At 41.6% G+C, this 14,268-nt stretch overlaps 1 protein-coding gene across 15 annotated transcripts in view; it reads left to right on the forward strand.

Moving 5' to 3' along the window:
* The window catches only part of LOC144592969 (uncharacterized), a 253,430-nt gene that overhangs the window by 214,426 nt on the left and 24,736 nt on the right, over positions 1 to 14,268 (forward strand). For 14 of the 15 annotated variants that reach the window (XM_078398358.1, XM_078398359.1, XM_078398354.1 and 11 more), the window contains one exon: positions 4,240 to 4,362. The exons of the other annotated variant lie outside the window; for it this stretch is intronic. In XM_078398358.1, coding sequence (XP_078254484.1) covers positions 4,240 to 4,362 — 123 coding nt within the window. The remainder of the gene's footprint in view (positions 1 to 4,239; positions 4,363 to 14,268) is intronic. 15 annotated transcript variants of the gene reach the window in all.

Below are 14,268 nucleotides of genomic sequence, written 5' to 3' on the forward strand. Positions count from 1 at the left end.
GCTGTAGTTGTTATATGGTTATATACATCTATTTTCTTGTGTATATTATTCAAAATTATAAAAGTTGTCCAAAAAATATCAAGCAAGTACTTTGTAGATGTGTATTATTTCTGGAGATTTGTCTGCTTCTGAAGGAAAATTGTCAGGTAACATATATGAAAGGCTAGATTAAATGTTATTGCTAGATCTGGTTTATAGATGGGGTTTTTTAAACCAATTTTATAAATTGTGTAACTTGATCCCTAAAAGCAAATGAAAGTATTAGCAATGTTACACAAGAGACTATGAGCTGCTGGAATTGTGATTTTTTTTAAAAACAAACTGCTGGGGCTATTCAGCAGATCAGGCAGCTTCTATGGAGGAAATGGACATCCTGCTGCCTATTTCCCTTCAGAGATGCTCTAATCCTCTGAGTTCAAGTTTTTTGAAAGAAGATATTAGCAAAGTTAAAGACCATAAGTACAAAGTTAATTGTTGTTTTTTCAGTCCTGGAGGGAAATGTACTGGGTTATCATCAATATTAGGACTGTTGTATGGAGAAACGTGTTAATTAGTAATCACCGTAAAAGATCCCTGGTAAGGTTTTTTATTTAATTTGTAAGCAATGTAATTCTAAAACAATTTAAAAATAAGCAAAGTTGTAGAGTCATGCTGGGCGAGGTAAGGAAGATGATATGACAGTAGACAAACAAGGATAGAATCTTACATTTTCTCTGACCTCAAAAGGGGCAATTCCTGTGCAGAGTAGAAGATATATCCAGGCATATCCAGTTTGCGGCCCGGTGGTATGAACGTCGACTTCTCCAACTTCAGATAGCTCCTCTGTCCCTCCCTTCCCCTCCTCCTTCCCAGATCTCCCTCTATCTTCCTGTCTCCACCTATATCCTTCCTTTGTCCCACCCCCGACATCAGTCTGAAGAAGGGTCTCGACCCGAAACGTCACCCATTCCTTCTCTCCCGAGATGCTGCCTGACCTGCTGAGTTACTCCAGCATTTTGTGAATAAGAAGATATATCCAGTTCAAACCCAGCTTCCAGTCCATAACCCTCCTGGTCATAGCTTTTCAAGTATGCCTCAATATATTTCAAATGTGACAAAGCCTCTTCCACCCTTTCGGAAAGTCAATTCCAGCCTCTATTACCCTCTTGCAAAAACAGTTTATTTTTCCTCTGTTAAGGGAAATACGTCTTTTCTGCTCTATCTTGGCCCTTTACAATTTTATACACCTCAATTAATTATACACCTTCACCCACCTCTTCCAAACAAAGCCCCATTCTTTCCTCATAGTTAGTCTTTCAGTCCTGGCAATAATCTTCTGCAATTTTCATTGCACCCTCTCCAGCTCAATCACATCTTTCCTGTAGCACGTTGATTATAGTAGCATGCAGTACTGGAGCTGTGCTCCATCTAGCGTTACATGTACTTTCTGACTCTGCGTTCTGACAGAGGGTCTCTGAACTGAAACTTTCACTCCGTTCCTCTTCCCAAAAAATGTGGCCGGACCTACTGACTATTCCCAACAAATTTTGTGTTTGTTTTGTTTGTAATTTGAATAGATCTTTGTATTTAATGCCTCCGATAGACAATAGGTGCAGGAGGAGGCCATTCGGCCCTTCGGGCCAGCACCACCATTCAATGTGATCATGGCTGATCATTCTCAATCAGTACCCCGTTCCTGCCTTCTCCCCATACCCCCTGACTCCGCTATCCTTAAGAGCTTTATCCAGCTCTCTCTTGAATGCATTCAGAGAATTGGCCTCCACTACCTTCCGAGGCAGAGAATTCCACAGATTCACATCTCTGACTGAAAAAGTTTTTCCTCATCTCAGTTCTAAATGGCCTACCCCTTATTCTTAAACTGTGGCCCCTTGTTCTGGACTCCCACAACATTGGGAACATGTTTCCTGCCTCTAACGTGTCCAACCCCTTAATAATCTTATACGTTTCGATAAGATCTCCTCTCATCCTTCTAAATTCCAGTGTATACAAGCCTAGTCGCTCCAGTCTTTCAACATATGACAATCCCGCCATTCCGGGAATTAACCTAGTAAACCTACGCTGCACGCCCTCAATAGCAAGAATATCCTTCCTCAAATTTGGAGACCAAAACTGCACACAGTACTCCAGGTGCGGTCTCACTAGGGCCCTATACAACTGCAGAAGGACCTCTTTGGTCCTATACTCAACTCCTCTTGTTATGAAGGCCAACATTCCATTGGCTTTCTTCACTGCCTGCTGTACCTGCATGCTTCCTTTCAGTGACTGATGCACTAGGACACCCAGATCTCGTTGTACGTCCCCTTTTCCTAACTTGACACCATTCAGATAATACTCTGCCTTCATATTCTTACCACCAAAGTGGATAACCTCACACTTGTCCACATTAAACTGCATCTGCCATGCATCCGGCCACTCACACAACCTGTCCAAGTCACCCTGCAACCTCATAGCATCTTCCTCACAGTTCACACTGCCACCCAGCTTTGTATCATCATCAAATTTGCTAATGATATTTAAAAAAATTACACTTTATGCCTTTTGAACCACCTGACTAACCTGCTTTTTCTCAATAAGGTCTATGAACAGACATCCAATATCCTTTCTTTCCCTTCACAGCACTCTATTTCCCCCCACTTATTGTGTGCATCCTTGTCTTGCAGCACCTCTCGTGTGTATTGTTGGGCACTCTTCTGGATTAAATTCCATTTGACACTGTTCTACCCGAATGTCAAGTGCAAGCCCAGTTTTTCTATCACTCCAAGCGTCTTTAACATCCCCAACTTCACTGTGGTTTAATTTTTTAGTATTACAAGGGATCTAGTACTGAGTTCTGTGGATGTCCTTTCATCTTTGTTACAGCTGTTAGCAGTTCCCCTTGTTTCCTGCTACTGAGCCAGTTTTTGATTTGCTAATCTCCCATGGATCCTGTGGAATTTTACTTTTATCAACCAGACTGCCCCGTAGAACCTGGTCAGACAGGTACTACCCATACATCAATCCATGCTGGCTATCTCTATTCCTTTATCAATTGAATTTTATACTGTTATTTCATTCCAGTAATTTGTCCACCACTGGTGGTTAATTAACTGGCTTTTGTTCAAACAATCCTCCATTTCGAGGCACAACTCCTGCAGAGAGTGAGGAGTGAAAATGACTGTTAAACTTCTTTTAGTAGCCTGGGACATATTTCATCAGGGCCTTGTGATTTAATTTTCACCATGTACTGCTCAATTCCAACATTAGCACCATTCCCTCCCTTCAAGAAAGCAGTCACAAAGAATTAATTCAGAACATTCAAGCAAATAATTCATAACTCCTTAAGTGTGTATCCCTTGATTCTCTTGAAATAAGTAATGAGAGAAAGTACGGACAGAAATAGAAGCTTCTGTAATGTTGCCAAAATGAGTAGTGGCCCTGAGGAATGAGAGAGTTTTAAAACTTGACAAAAGATGAGAAAGAAATGAATAAAAATCTGGACTGGAAAATAATAGTTGTGAGGAGAGATTGCTGGGGTGCGTTTGTTTGTCTTTTTGAAACAAGATTAAGAGCAGATTTAATTGAGGTTTACAAAATTGGGAGGTTTGGACTGAGTGAGCAGCAAAAGACTTTTTACAAAGACAATGATAACTCTGGGAGGTAGGTTCACGGTAAATGATGGAAGCATAAATGAGGAGTTGGGGAAAAATCTCGTCATCCAAAGTGTAGATGGGGAGATGGAGACTCTTGTTACAGTTGAAAGCAGTCGTGATGAGCACTCAACAAGACTACAAGCTACAAGAGCAGAGCAGTGGAGAAACATAAGAATCTCAAATCTTGGCTGGGATGGACATGAACCAAATAAAATCCCTTGTTCCATAACCTCCTATGCTTCTGCGAACAAGAGGAGTCGGGAAATAGATGGAAAATATGAAGACGCATGCTTTTTCTAGTTGAGTGATCATCAGGATAGTTTTCTAGGGCCAGAAGAAGCAAGTAAATTAATTGTTTCCAATTCGAAGGGCTAAATATATTTTGGACTATACATAAATGAGTTCAAATCATTTGGAAGTGAAAAGTGTGTAATATTTCCTAAAACATTGGTCTATTGTGTGTATTAATATGCATTTTACTTTAAATGACAACTCTGGGCTAATCATTTTATTCTATTACATTTCAGAACATGTTATCTTGAGTTTCTCCCTCATTACATTTGCCTGTATGTTTGTTTATTTTTCCATCCCTTTTTGGTTGTCGATTTAGGCTAAATCAGTAGAGAAAAAGCCCGAGCCGGTAAGATTGAACCGAAAAGTTGAACCAAGCACTGTGATTCGAGTAGCTAAAACCACAGCCGCGAAAGATAACCCAAAACAAACCAATGGCAAAGTGAGTGAATGAAAGTATATGTCCGTTCTGTGCTTTACCTTCATTTTTAAGTTGCATACATACGTAAATTTCAATTTAATTAGTTCTTCCTGAGTATTTCTATGGATTGTTTAAACGTTTGCCAAATTAAACTAATTATTTCTGCCTGCATGTGATTAATATCCCTCCATGCCTCACACATTCATGCGCCTCTCTAAAAGCATCTTAAATGCCACAGATGCATCGGCTTTTACCTCCACCACTGGCAGCATGTTCCAGCATCCAACCCTCTATTTTTAAAATAAAATGCCCCATATATCTCCTTTAAACTTTCTTACCGCTATTCATATGGCTAAGCCCTCTAGTATTTGACACTTCCACCCTGGGAGAAGGATTCTGAGAGTCTACCTCATCTGTGCCTCTCATAATTTTATAAACTTCCATTGGGTCTCCCGTCGGTCTCTGACGCTCCAGAGAAAGCAATTCAAGCTTGTCCAAGCTCTCCTTATAGCTACAGGCAACATCCTGGTAAAACTCTTCCGTATCCTCTCCCAAGCCTTCACATCTGAACCTACATATGACAAATAAATCTTTAATTAATTTAATTAACATCCTTCCTGTAATGGGCAACCAGAACTGCATGCAACACTCCAATAACCATTCCATAAAACTGCAACGTGACTTTCTGACTCTTGTACTCAATGACCCAACCGATGAAGGCAAGCATGCCAAACACCGTCTTTACCACTATATCTACATGTATTGCAACTTTCAGAGAGCTATAGATTTGGACCACAAGATCCTTCTGTACATCAATCCTGTTAATGGTCCTGCCGTTAACTGTATGCTTTCCCCTTGCATTTGACCTCCAAAAGTACAACACGGCACACTTGCGAGGATTAAGCTCCATAGACCATTTCTTCGCCTGTCACTATAATGATAAACTGAATTATTGCACGGAGCCTTTGCACTGAGGAACATTAAATGTGATCAAGTTATGCATTGTATGAATAACAACAGATTGCTAATTTTAGAACATTACTAATTTTATTCTCCACCACTATCTTCCCTCATTCCTCACCTCATTGCTGTGTCTCATCACCTCTTGCCACTCTCCTATTCCAGGAGATAGTGTTACACCCCCCACCCCACTCCGGAGCAATCTTTCCGGTGTCTAATGTCTATGGAGATCTTTTAGCTCCATTCTTCACTCTTATTCACAGAAGGAGGCCATTCAGCCCATCGATACCTGCTTCAACTCTTTGAAAGAGCAAAATCATTTAGTTATATTTTTCATCATTAATATTTCCTCATATCCTTGGAAAGCTCTTTTCTTCAATACCAATCTAATAACTTTATTTTAGATTTCATCATAAACTTTTTTGGAGTCTAATTCCATCATCTTTCATTTACGACATTCTATATCACGCGAACATGGGTGTAGTTCGTGCTTCTATTTTACCACTTTTTTAAAATTCATTACCTCAGACTACTAATCTGTTTGCTCAAGAAAACTTTCTACCTACTTGCTTTATTGAAACTAGTAATAATTTTGATTACAGGTTTGCTCAACCTTGCCCGTTCTAGAAAGCACAATTGAAATTTCACAGGTTTCCCTTGTAACAAATCCTCAACCCTGGTATGAGCCTGTTAATCCACCTCGACGCCATCTTCAAGATCCAGAATTGTACATAGTGTGTAGGAAGGAACTGCAGATGCTGGTTTAAACCGAAGACAGACACAAAATGCTGGAGTAACCCAGGGGGACAGGCAGCATCTCTGGAGAGAAGGAATGGGTGACGTTTTGGGTCGAGACCCTTCGTCACACCCTTGCACAAAGTATTTTAGCTGAAGCTCAAGCAGATATTTGTAAAAGTTGAGTGTGACTCGGGTCAGCCCCTTCTTCCCTGTCTGAAGAAGGTCCCGACCCGAAACGTCACCTATCCATGTTCACCAAAGATGCTGCCTGACCCGCTGAGTTACTCCAGTGTTTTTATCCTTTAGTGTGATTTTGTTTTCTATTCGATGTTCCTATTTACAACCTTCAGAACATTTCATCAAAGAACTTAATCTGGTTGAACAGACACGACTTTTAAAAATATCTTCCAGAGTGTTCCTTATTAACCCATTGTTCTCCAGGTGAGAATTAATTTTGTCCTTGATAATGGTTCATAATAATTTTGTCATCACTGCTCTACATGATTACTGTAAGTTAATCAATCCATCTGTTTCCTTATGTGAATGGCTTACATAGAACATAGAAAATAGAAAAATAGGTGCAGGAGTAGGCCATTCGGCCCTTCTGGCCAGCACCGCTTCATCTTCTTCTTGCGTTTGAGGCAGCAGAAGTTATGAAGCTGCTTCTGATTCTGCTGTCTCTGTTTGTTGTCGGTCGCCTGATTGAGGTGGCTCACCACGGGGAGGTCGACAACATCAGTACTGTCATTCAATATGATCATGGCTGATCATCTAAAATCAGTACCCCGTTCCTGCTTTTTCCCCATATCCCTTGATTCCTTTAGCCCGAAGAGCTAAATGTAACTCTCTCTTGAAAACATCCAGTGAATTGGCCTCCACTGCCTTCTGTTGCAGAGAATTCCACAGATTCACAACTCTGGATGAAGAGGTTTTTCCTCATCTCAGTCCTAAATGGCCTACTCCTTATTCTTAAACTGTGACCCCTGGTTCTAGACTCCCCCAACATTGGGAACATTTTTCCTGCATCTAGCCTGTCCAATCCTTTAAGAATTGTATATGTTTCTATAAGATCCCCTCTCGTCCTTTTAAATTCCAGTGTATACAAGCCTAGTCGACCATTATTTCATCATATGTCAGTTCCGCCATCGCGGGAATTAACCTGGTGAACCTACGCTGCACTCCCTCAATAGCAAGAATGTCCTTCCTCAAATTAGAAGACCAAAATTGCACACAATACTCCAGGTGTAGTCTCACCAGGGCCCTGTACAACTGCGGGAGGACCTCTTTGCTCCTAAACACAAATCCTCTCGCAAAAAGGCCAACATGCCATTAGCTTTCTTCATTGCCTGCTGTACCTGCATGCTTACTTTCAGTGACTGATGTACAAGCCCACCCAGGTCTTGTTGCACCTCTCCTTTTCCTAATCTGACACATTCAGATAATAATCTGTCTTCCTGTTCTTGCCACCAAAGTGGATAACCTCTCATTTATCCACGTTATATAGCATCTGCCATGCATTTTCCCACTCACCCAACCTATCCAAGTCACCCTGCAGCCTCATAGCATCCTCATCGTAGCTCACACTGCCACCCAGATTTGTGTCATCCGCAAACTTGGAGATGTCACATTTAATTCCCTCGTCTAAATCGTTAATGTATATTGTAAATAACTGGGGTCCCAGCAAAAAGGCTTACAGCACCCCACTAGTTACTGCCTGCCATTCTGAAAAGGACCCGTTAATTTCTACTGTTTGCTTCCTGTCTGCCAACCAGTTCCCTATCCATGTCAATACCCTATCCCCAATACCATGTGCTCAAATTTTGCACACTAATCTCTTGTGTGGGACCTTGTCTAAGGCTTTTTGAAAGTCCAGATATACCACATCCACTGGCTCTCCCTTATCCATTCTACTTGTTACATCCTCAAAAAATTCCAGAAGATTAGTCAAGCATGATTTACCCTTCATAAATCCATGCTGACTTTGACCGAACCTGTCACTACTTACCAAATGCGCTGCTGTAACATCTTTAACAATCAACTCAAGCGTCTTCCCCATTACCGATGTAAGGCTAACTGGTCTATAATTCCCCTTTTTTCTCTCTCCCTCCTTTCTTAAAAAGTGGAGTTACATTGGCTACCCTCCAGTCCAGAGGAACTGATCCAGAGTCTAGAGAACATTGGAAAATGATCCACCAATGCATCTACAATTTCTAGGGCCACCTCCTTGTGTACTCTGGGATGCTGACCATCAGGCCCTGGGGATTTATCTGCCTTCAGTCCCAACAGTTTACCTAACACCATTTCCTGACTAATGTGGATTTCCTTCAGTTCCTCCCTCCCACTAGATCCTTGGTCCCCTAATATTTCTGGGAGATTGTTTGTGTCTTTAATGAAGACAGAACTAAAGTACTCGTTTAACTGTTCTGCCATTTCCTTGTTTCCCCATTATAAATTCACCTGTCTCTGATTGTAAGGGTCCTACATCCATCTTCACTAATCTTTTCCTTTTTACATATCTAAAGAAGCTTTTAGAGTCAGTTTTTATATCCCCCGCAAGCTTTCTTTTCATGCTCTATTTTCTCCCCCAATTGACCCCTTTTTCCTCTGTTGAGTTCTAAATTTCTCCTAGTCCTCCGGTTTGCAGCTTCCTCTGGCCAATTTATATGCTTTTTCCTTGGATTTAACACTATCCTTGATTTCCCTCGTTAGCCACAGTTTAGCTGCTTTCCCAGTTTTAATTTTTCGCCAGACAAATTTGCGATGCTCCAATGTTTAGACTTTAGAGATACAGAGAGTGGAAACAGGCCCATCGGCTCACTGTCTGCACCAACCAGTGTTCACTCCATACAGGAACACTATCCTACACACTAGGGACAATTTGCAGCAGCCAATTAACCTGTAAGTCTTTGGGGTGTGGGAGGAAACCAGAGCAAACCCATGCAGTCACAGGGAGAACGTACAAACTCCACACAGACAGCACCCATAGTCAGGATCAAACCCGCGTCTCTGGCGCTGTGAGGTAGCAGCTTCACCGCTGTGCCACTGTACTGCCCGGAATCCTGGGACTCCATTCCAGAACACAAGTAGGAATCAACGATTGTGATCAAAGCTTATCTTAAAATGCATCCTCTCTGGACTATCTACCTTGCTAATTTTGTCAGATGTATTTTCTTAAGATGGGTGCAAATTGTCCATTTAGTATATCAGTGTTCTCTGACTCCATAAGAGACAGAGTGTAGTCTGTAACTTGACAATGTTTGGACATTGGAAGTTGTAAATCTGTGGAATTCTCTGCCTCAGAAGGCAGTGGAGGCCAATTCTCTGAATGCATTCAAGGGAGAGCTAAATAGAGCTTTTAAGGATAGCGGAGTCAGGGGGTACTGATTGAGAATGATCAGCCATGATCACATTGAATGGCGGTGCTGGCTCGAAGGGCCGAATGGCCTACTCCTGCACCTATTGTCTATTGACATTAAAACGGTGTTTTTGCCTCTTTCCACATCTTGCCATCACTCAGAACGGTAGCTATCCATATTAGCCATCCAGCACCTATCCATATTAATTCCATTTATCAGCATTTGGTCTGCAATCTTCCATGTCTTGACAGTTTAAATGTTCATCTCGATATTACGTTGTGAAAATACCTGTCTCTACCATACACCCAGGCAGTGCATTCCTGATTCCAGCCACCCTTTTGAGTGAAAAGCTACTTCCTCAGAACCCCTGTAAACCTCATATCCGATACCCTAATCCTGCTCTCCAATGTTAGACACCCCTGCTCTGGAGAGAAGTTTGCAACTATCTACCCTTAGTAGTTCTAACTGAAACTATCCTGACAAGTTAAGGATTAGTTTTGCAATGGTACAGGGGATTCGGGAAGGGTGAGCAAGAAAGATGTTGCGGCTTTGAGACAAATAATTGCTAGAATAGACTGGTTGCCTATGTGATGTTAAAGACAGAGTATTTGGCTGCATATAAAAAACAATGGAACTGTTATAACATATGATTCCATGATTGAATGGCGGAGTAGACTTGATGGACCAAATAGCCTCATTATATGTATGTTATACTTAGTGTATTTTATGGATAATGAAAATTGTGCAAAGAAAATAGAAGCCATTTTGCAGTCTTGCTGTGTTTTATCTTCAGGGTGCATCCAGCTCCTTCCACTTTCCCCAAATCTTTCCTGAAATTAGCTGTTGAGTCCAAATCCCAACCACTAGTTAATCAGTGTTTGCCCTTCTCTAGCTTTCCAACTTTTGCCAATTGCCTTCAATCTGTGCTGACATTATCCATTCTGCAGGCAGTTGAAAGAATTTTGCTTTATTTACAAATGTTTCTTTTTTTTCCCAACTCTCCCGGCCAGTGTTTCTCAATCTTTTTACCCTTGCGGTACCCTTGAAATAATTTTCATGTCTCAGGGAACCCCTACATAAAAATTATTATACATCTTTGGTAATCTCTTTCTTTCTCTTTCATAAACTTAAAGTTCATAAGGCAAACGGAGTTTGTACGTTCTCCCCGTGACCTGCATGGGTTTTCTCAGAGATCTTCGGTTTCCTCCCACACTCCAAAGACGTACAGGTTTGTAGGTTAATTGGCTGGGCAAATGTTTTTTAAAAAATTGTCCCTAGTGGGTGTAGGATAGTGTTAATGTGCGGGGATTGCTGGGTGGCACGGACCCGGTGGGCCGAAGGGCCTGTTTCTGCGCTGTATCTCTAAATCTAAAAAAAAATCAAACATAATATATTTTTCTGATAGCTGGTTTAAGCAAAAATTAACTTATGTTTTTCTCAGTTTATTGACAATGCAAAACACAAAAATGACTCAAAGATGCATTTACATATGATGAGCCTATTTATCACTATTTCTCCCGGAACCCCTAGCAACTTCATGCGGAACCCTAAGGTTCCTGGAAACCCCGGTTGAGAAACGCTGCTTCCGGCCTTCCGACCGTAAGGAGAACAATCAATGTTTCCCCAAACTACCCATGTAGTTTTAACCTTCAACATCTGGAAGCATTCAAGTCTGAAGAAGAGTCTCGAGCCGAAAGGTCACCCATTCCTTCCCTCCAGAGGTGCTGCCTGTCCGCTGAGTTACTCCAGCATGTTGTGTCCACAGCTTTTCTCAAGAATCTCCAAAGCCAGCACAAGGATAGAGGCTTGGATAGAGTGGATATGGAGAGGATATTTCCACTCGTGGGAGAGTCTAGAACCAGAGGTCATAGCCTCAGAATTAAAGGACGTTCCTTTAGGAAGAAGATTTCTTTGGTCAGAGGGTGGTGAATCTGTGGAATTCTTTGCAACAGAAGGCTGTGGAGGCCAAGTCTGGATATTTTTAAGGCAGAGATTCTTGATTAGTGAGGGTGTCAGATGATATGGGGAGAAGGCAGGAGAATGGGGTTTGGAGGGAGAGATAGATCAGACATATTTGAATGGCGGAGTAGACTTGATGGGCCGAATGGCCTAATTCTACTCCTATTACTTATGACGTAATGATATTTCTGAAGCATGGTGAACAGAACTGGAAACACTGCTGCTGGGCCAAACAAGTGATTTTAAAAAAAAACAAGAGTGTTTAATTGTCAGGGAGGAATTGCAGACACTAGTTTACACTGAAGATAGACACAAAATGCTGGAGCAACTCAGCGGCTCAGACAGCATCTCTAAAGAAAAAGAATACGTGATGTTTCAGGTCGAAAGAACAGTCCCAACCCAAAACATCAGCTATTCCTTTTCTCCAGAGACGCTGCCTGGCCCTCTGAGTTACTCCAGCATTTTGTGTCTATCTCACGTGTTTAATTGTCATATGTACCGACAGCAGAACAATGAAATTCCTACCTGCAACAGAAATACATAACTTCCCGATTCTATTACTCTGTTCTTGTTTACAAAACCCAGGATCCCAGAATTGCTGTGTAAATCAGATGTGCTATTTTCAAACATTTTTGCACAGAGATTGCTTCTGTTGCATACTTAATGGGATGCAAACTGCCTTTTGTGCTGAACCACTCTATAATTTCTGTTCCCTGCATGGTTTCTTTAACACAGGGATGGCTTGCCAATTGCGCTGATTAAGGTTAATTAGCAGAATTGACACTGAGCAGACAGCTCGCTTATCCGTTCCTTGAAGGCCAGAGCTGATGCTCCAGTTGCTGCAGTCCTTTATCTGATGGCATAAATTAGATCGAGAGGAAACAAAGATGATGGAGTTTGTATTTTGCGATCGGATTGAACTCTTTAGCAATAATTGTTCTTTTAACCAATGCATCGTGAGAAAAATAAATAATATCCTTACCATAAGGCTTTAAAAAAAATGTTGTTTCTGACGGAATGTTTCTGAATGGTGCAGTTTGCATTTGATACTGAATTGTTGGGGTTGGGTCTGTTTGTGCATAACTGGTCACATGTTAGAGTGATTGAAGGGAACAGAGCTGCCTTGCTCTCCCTCTTCTATCTCTGATTTGACAATTCATGTGCATTTGGGGACGGGGGGAGGGGTGAGAAGAGAGAGAGATTATCCAGACGGCACCTTGGAAGCAACCTTATCTTTCAGAGGTGGGGTAGTGTGATGGAATCTGCTCCGATTGTAACTGATACATTTAACATTCAGCTGTGACTTTACCGCACTGCATCCTTCACTTTTAATGATCTTCTCACTGAACTGTCACTCCCACATATATTTGGCACAGACGAGATATATTTAGGGTGAAGATGGGTTATGCCTGGAGAGAGCTCTCAATAATCAGAGATCTGAAATGACATTTTATGAACCTACCAGGAAAATATTGACCCATGTCTGTTTTTTAAAGCGCAGATCCATTGTCCATCTTTTTAACATATTCATCAATTTTCAGAAATACCTCCAGTTTGCAAATTGAAACATTTTACAGTCCCTCCCCTGTTACTCCACAACTCTATTTCCCATAGTCACAAAATTTGCAGCGATTTCCTCTGATAACTGCTATTATGTCTTAATTATAACACTCGGCTTTATCTTGCACTAAATGTTATTCCCTTTATCCTGTAGCTGTACACTGTGGACAACTCAATTGCAGTCATGTATAGTCTTAACGCTGACTGGATAGCATGCACCAAAAAACATTTCACTGTACCTCGGTACATGTGACAATAAACTAACTAAAATTGGCAGCAAAATAATGATGCTTTTAAGTCCTCTGAGTGTAGGAGAGCATCTGCAATAGAGTCGTCAATGTACCAGAAAATAGGTTGAGGTAGAAAACTGACAAAAACAACCAACAAAAGGATGAGACAAAGATGAGTGTTGCTTGGGCACATGACAAATATCATCTGTCAAGTCTCTTTTACTGTATTCCAGAAAGGCAGTAATCATTATTCATATTTCCTTCCATCATAGAGGGCGGATACCATGACCAGAGAGCAGTCCTGAACTACTATCTACCTCGTTGGTGACCCTCGGACTATCCTTGTTCGGATTTTGCTGGCTTCACCTTGCACTAAACGTTATTCCCTTATCATGTATCTGTACACTGTAAATGGCTCAATTGTAATAGAGTCATAGAGTGATACAGTGTAGAAACAGGCCCTTCGGCCCAACTCGCCCACACCGGCCAACAATGTCCCAGCTACCCTCGTCCCACTTGCCTGCGCTTGGTCTATAACCCTCCAAACCTGTCCTATCCATGTACCTGTCCAACTGTTTCTTAAATGATAGGATAGTCCCAGCCTCAACTACCTCCTCCGGCAGCTTGTTCCATACACCCACCACCCTCTGTTAGAAAATGTTACCCCTCGGATTCCTATTAAATCTTTTCCCCTTCACCTTGAACCTATGTCCTCTGGTCCTCGATTCCCCTGCTCTGGGTAAAAGACTCTGTGCATCTACCCGATCTATTCCTCTCATGATTTTGTGCACCTCTATAAGATCTCCCCTCATTCTCCTATGCTCCATGGATTAGAGACCCAGCCTGCTCAACCTCGCCCTGTAGCTCACACCCTCTAGTCCTGGTAATATCCTCGTAATTTTTTTCTGAACCCTTTCAAGCTTGACAATATCTTTCCTATAATATGGTGCCCAGAACTGAACACAATATTCTAAATGCAGTCTCACCAACGTCTTCTACAACTGCAACATGACCTCTCAACGTCTATAATCATGGATTGTCTTTCCGCCCACTGGGTAGCACACAACAGAAGCTTTTCACTGTACCTCGGTACACGTGACAATTAACTAAACTGAAACTGCACT

This window comes from Rhinoraja longicauda, chromosome 4 (genome assembly GCF_053455715.1).
Source record: "Rhinoraja longicauda isolate Sanriku21f chromosome 4, sRhiLon1.1, whole genome shotgun sequence".
NCBI lineage: Eukaryota > Metazoa > Chordata > Chondrichthyes > Rajiformes > Arhynchobatidae > Rhinoraja > Rhinoraja longicauda.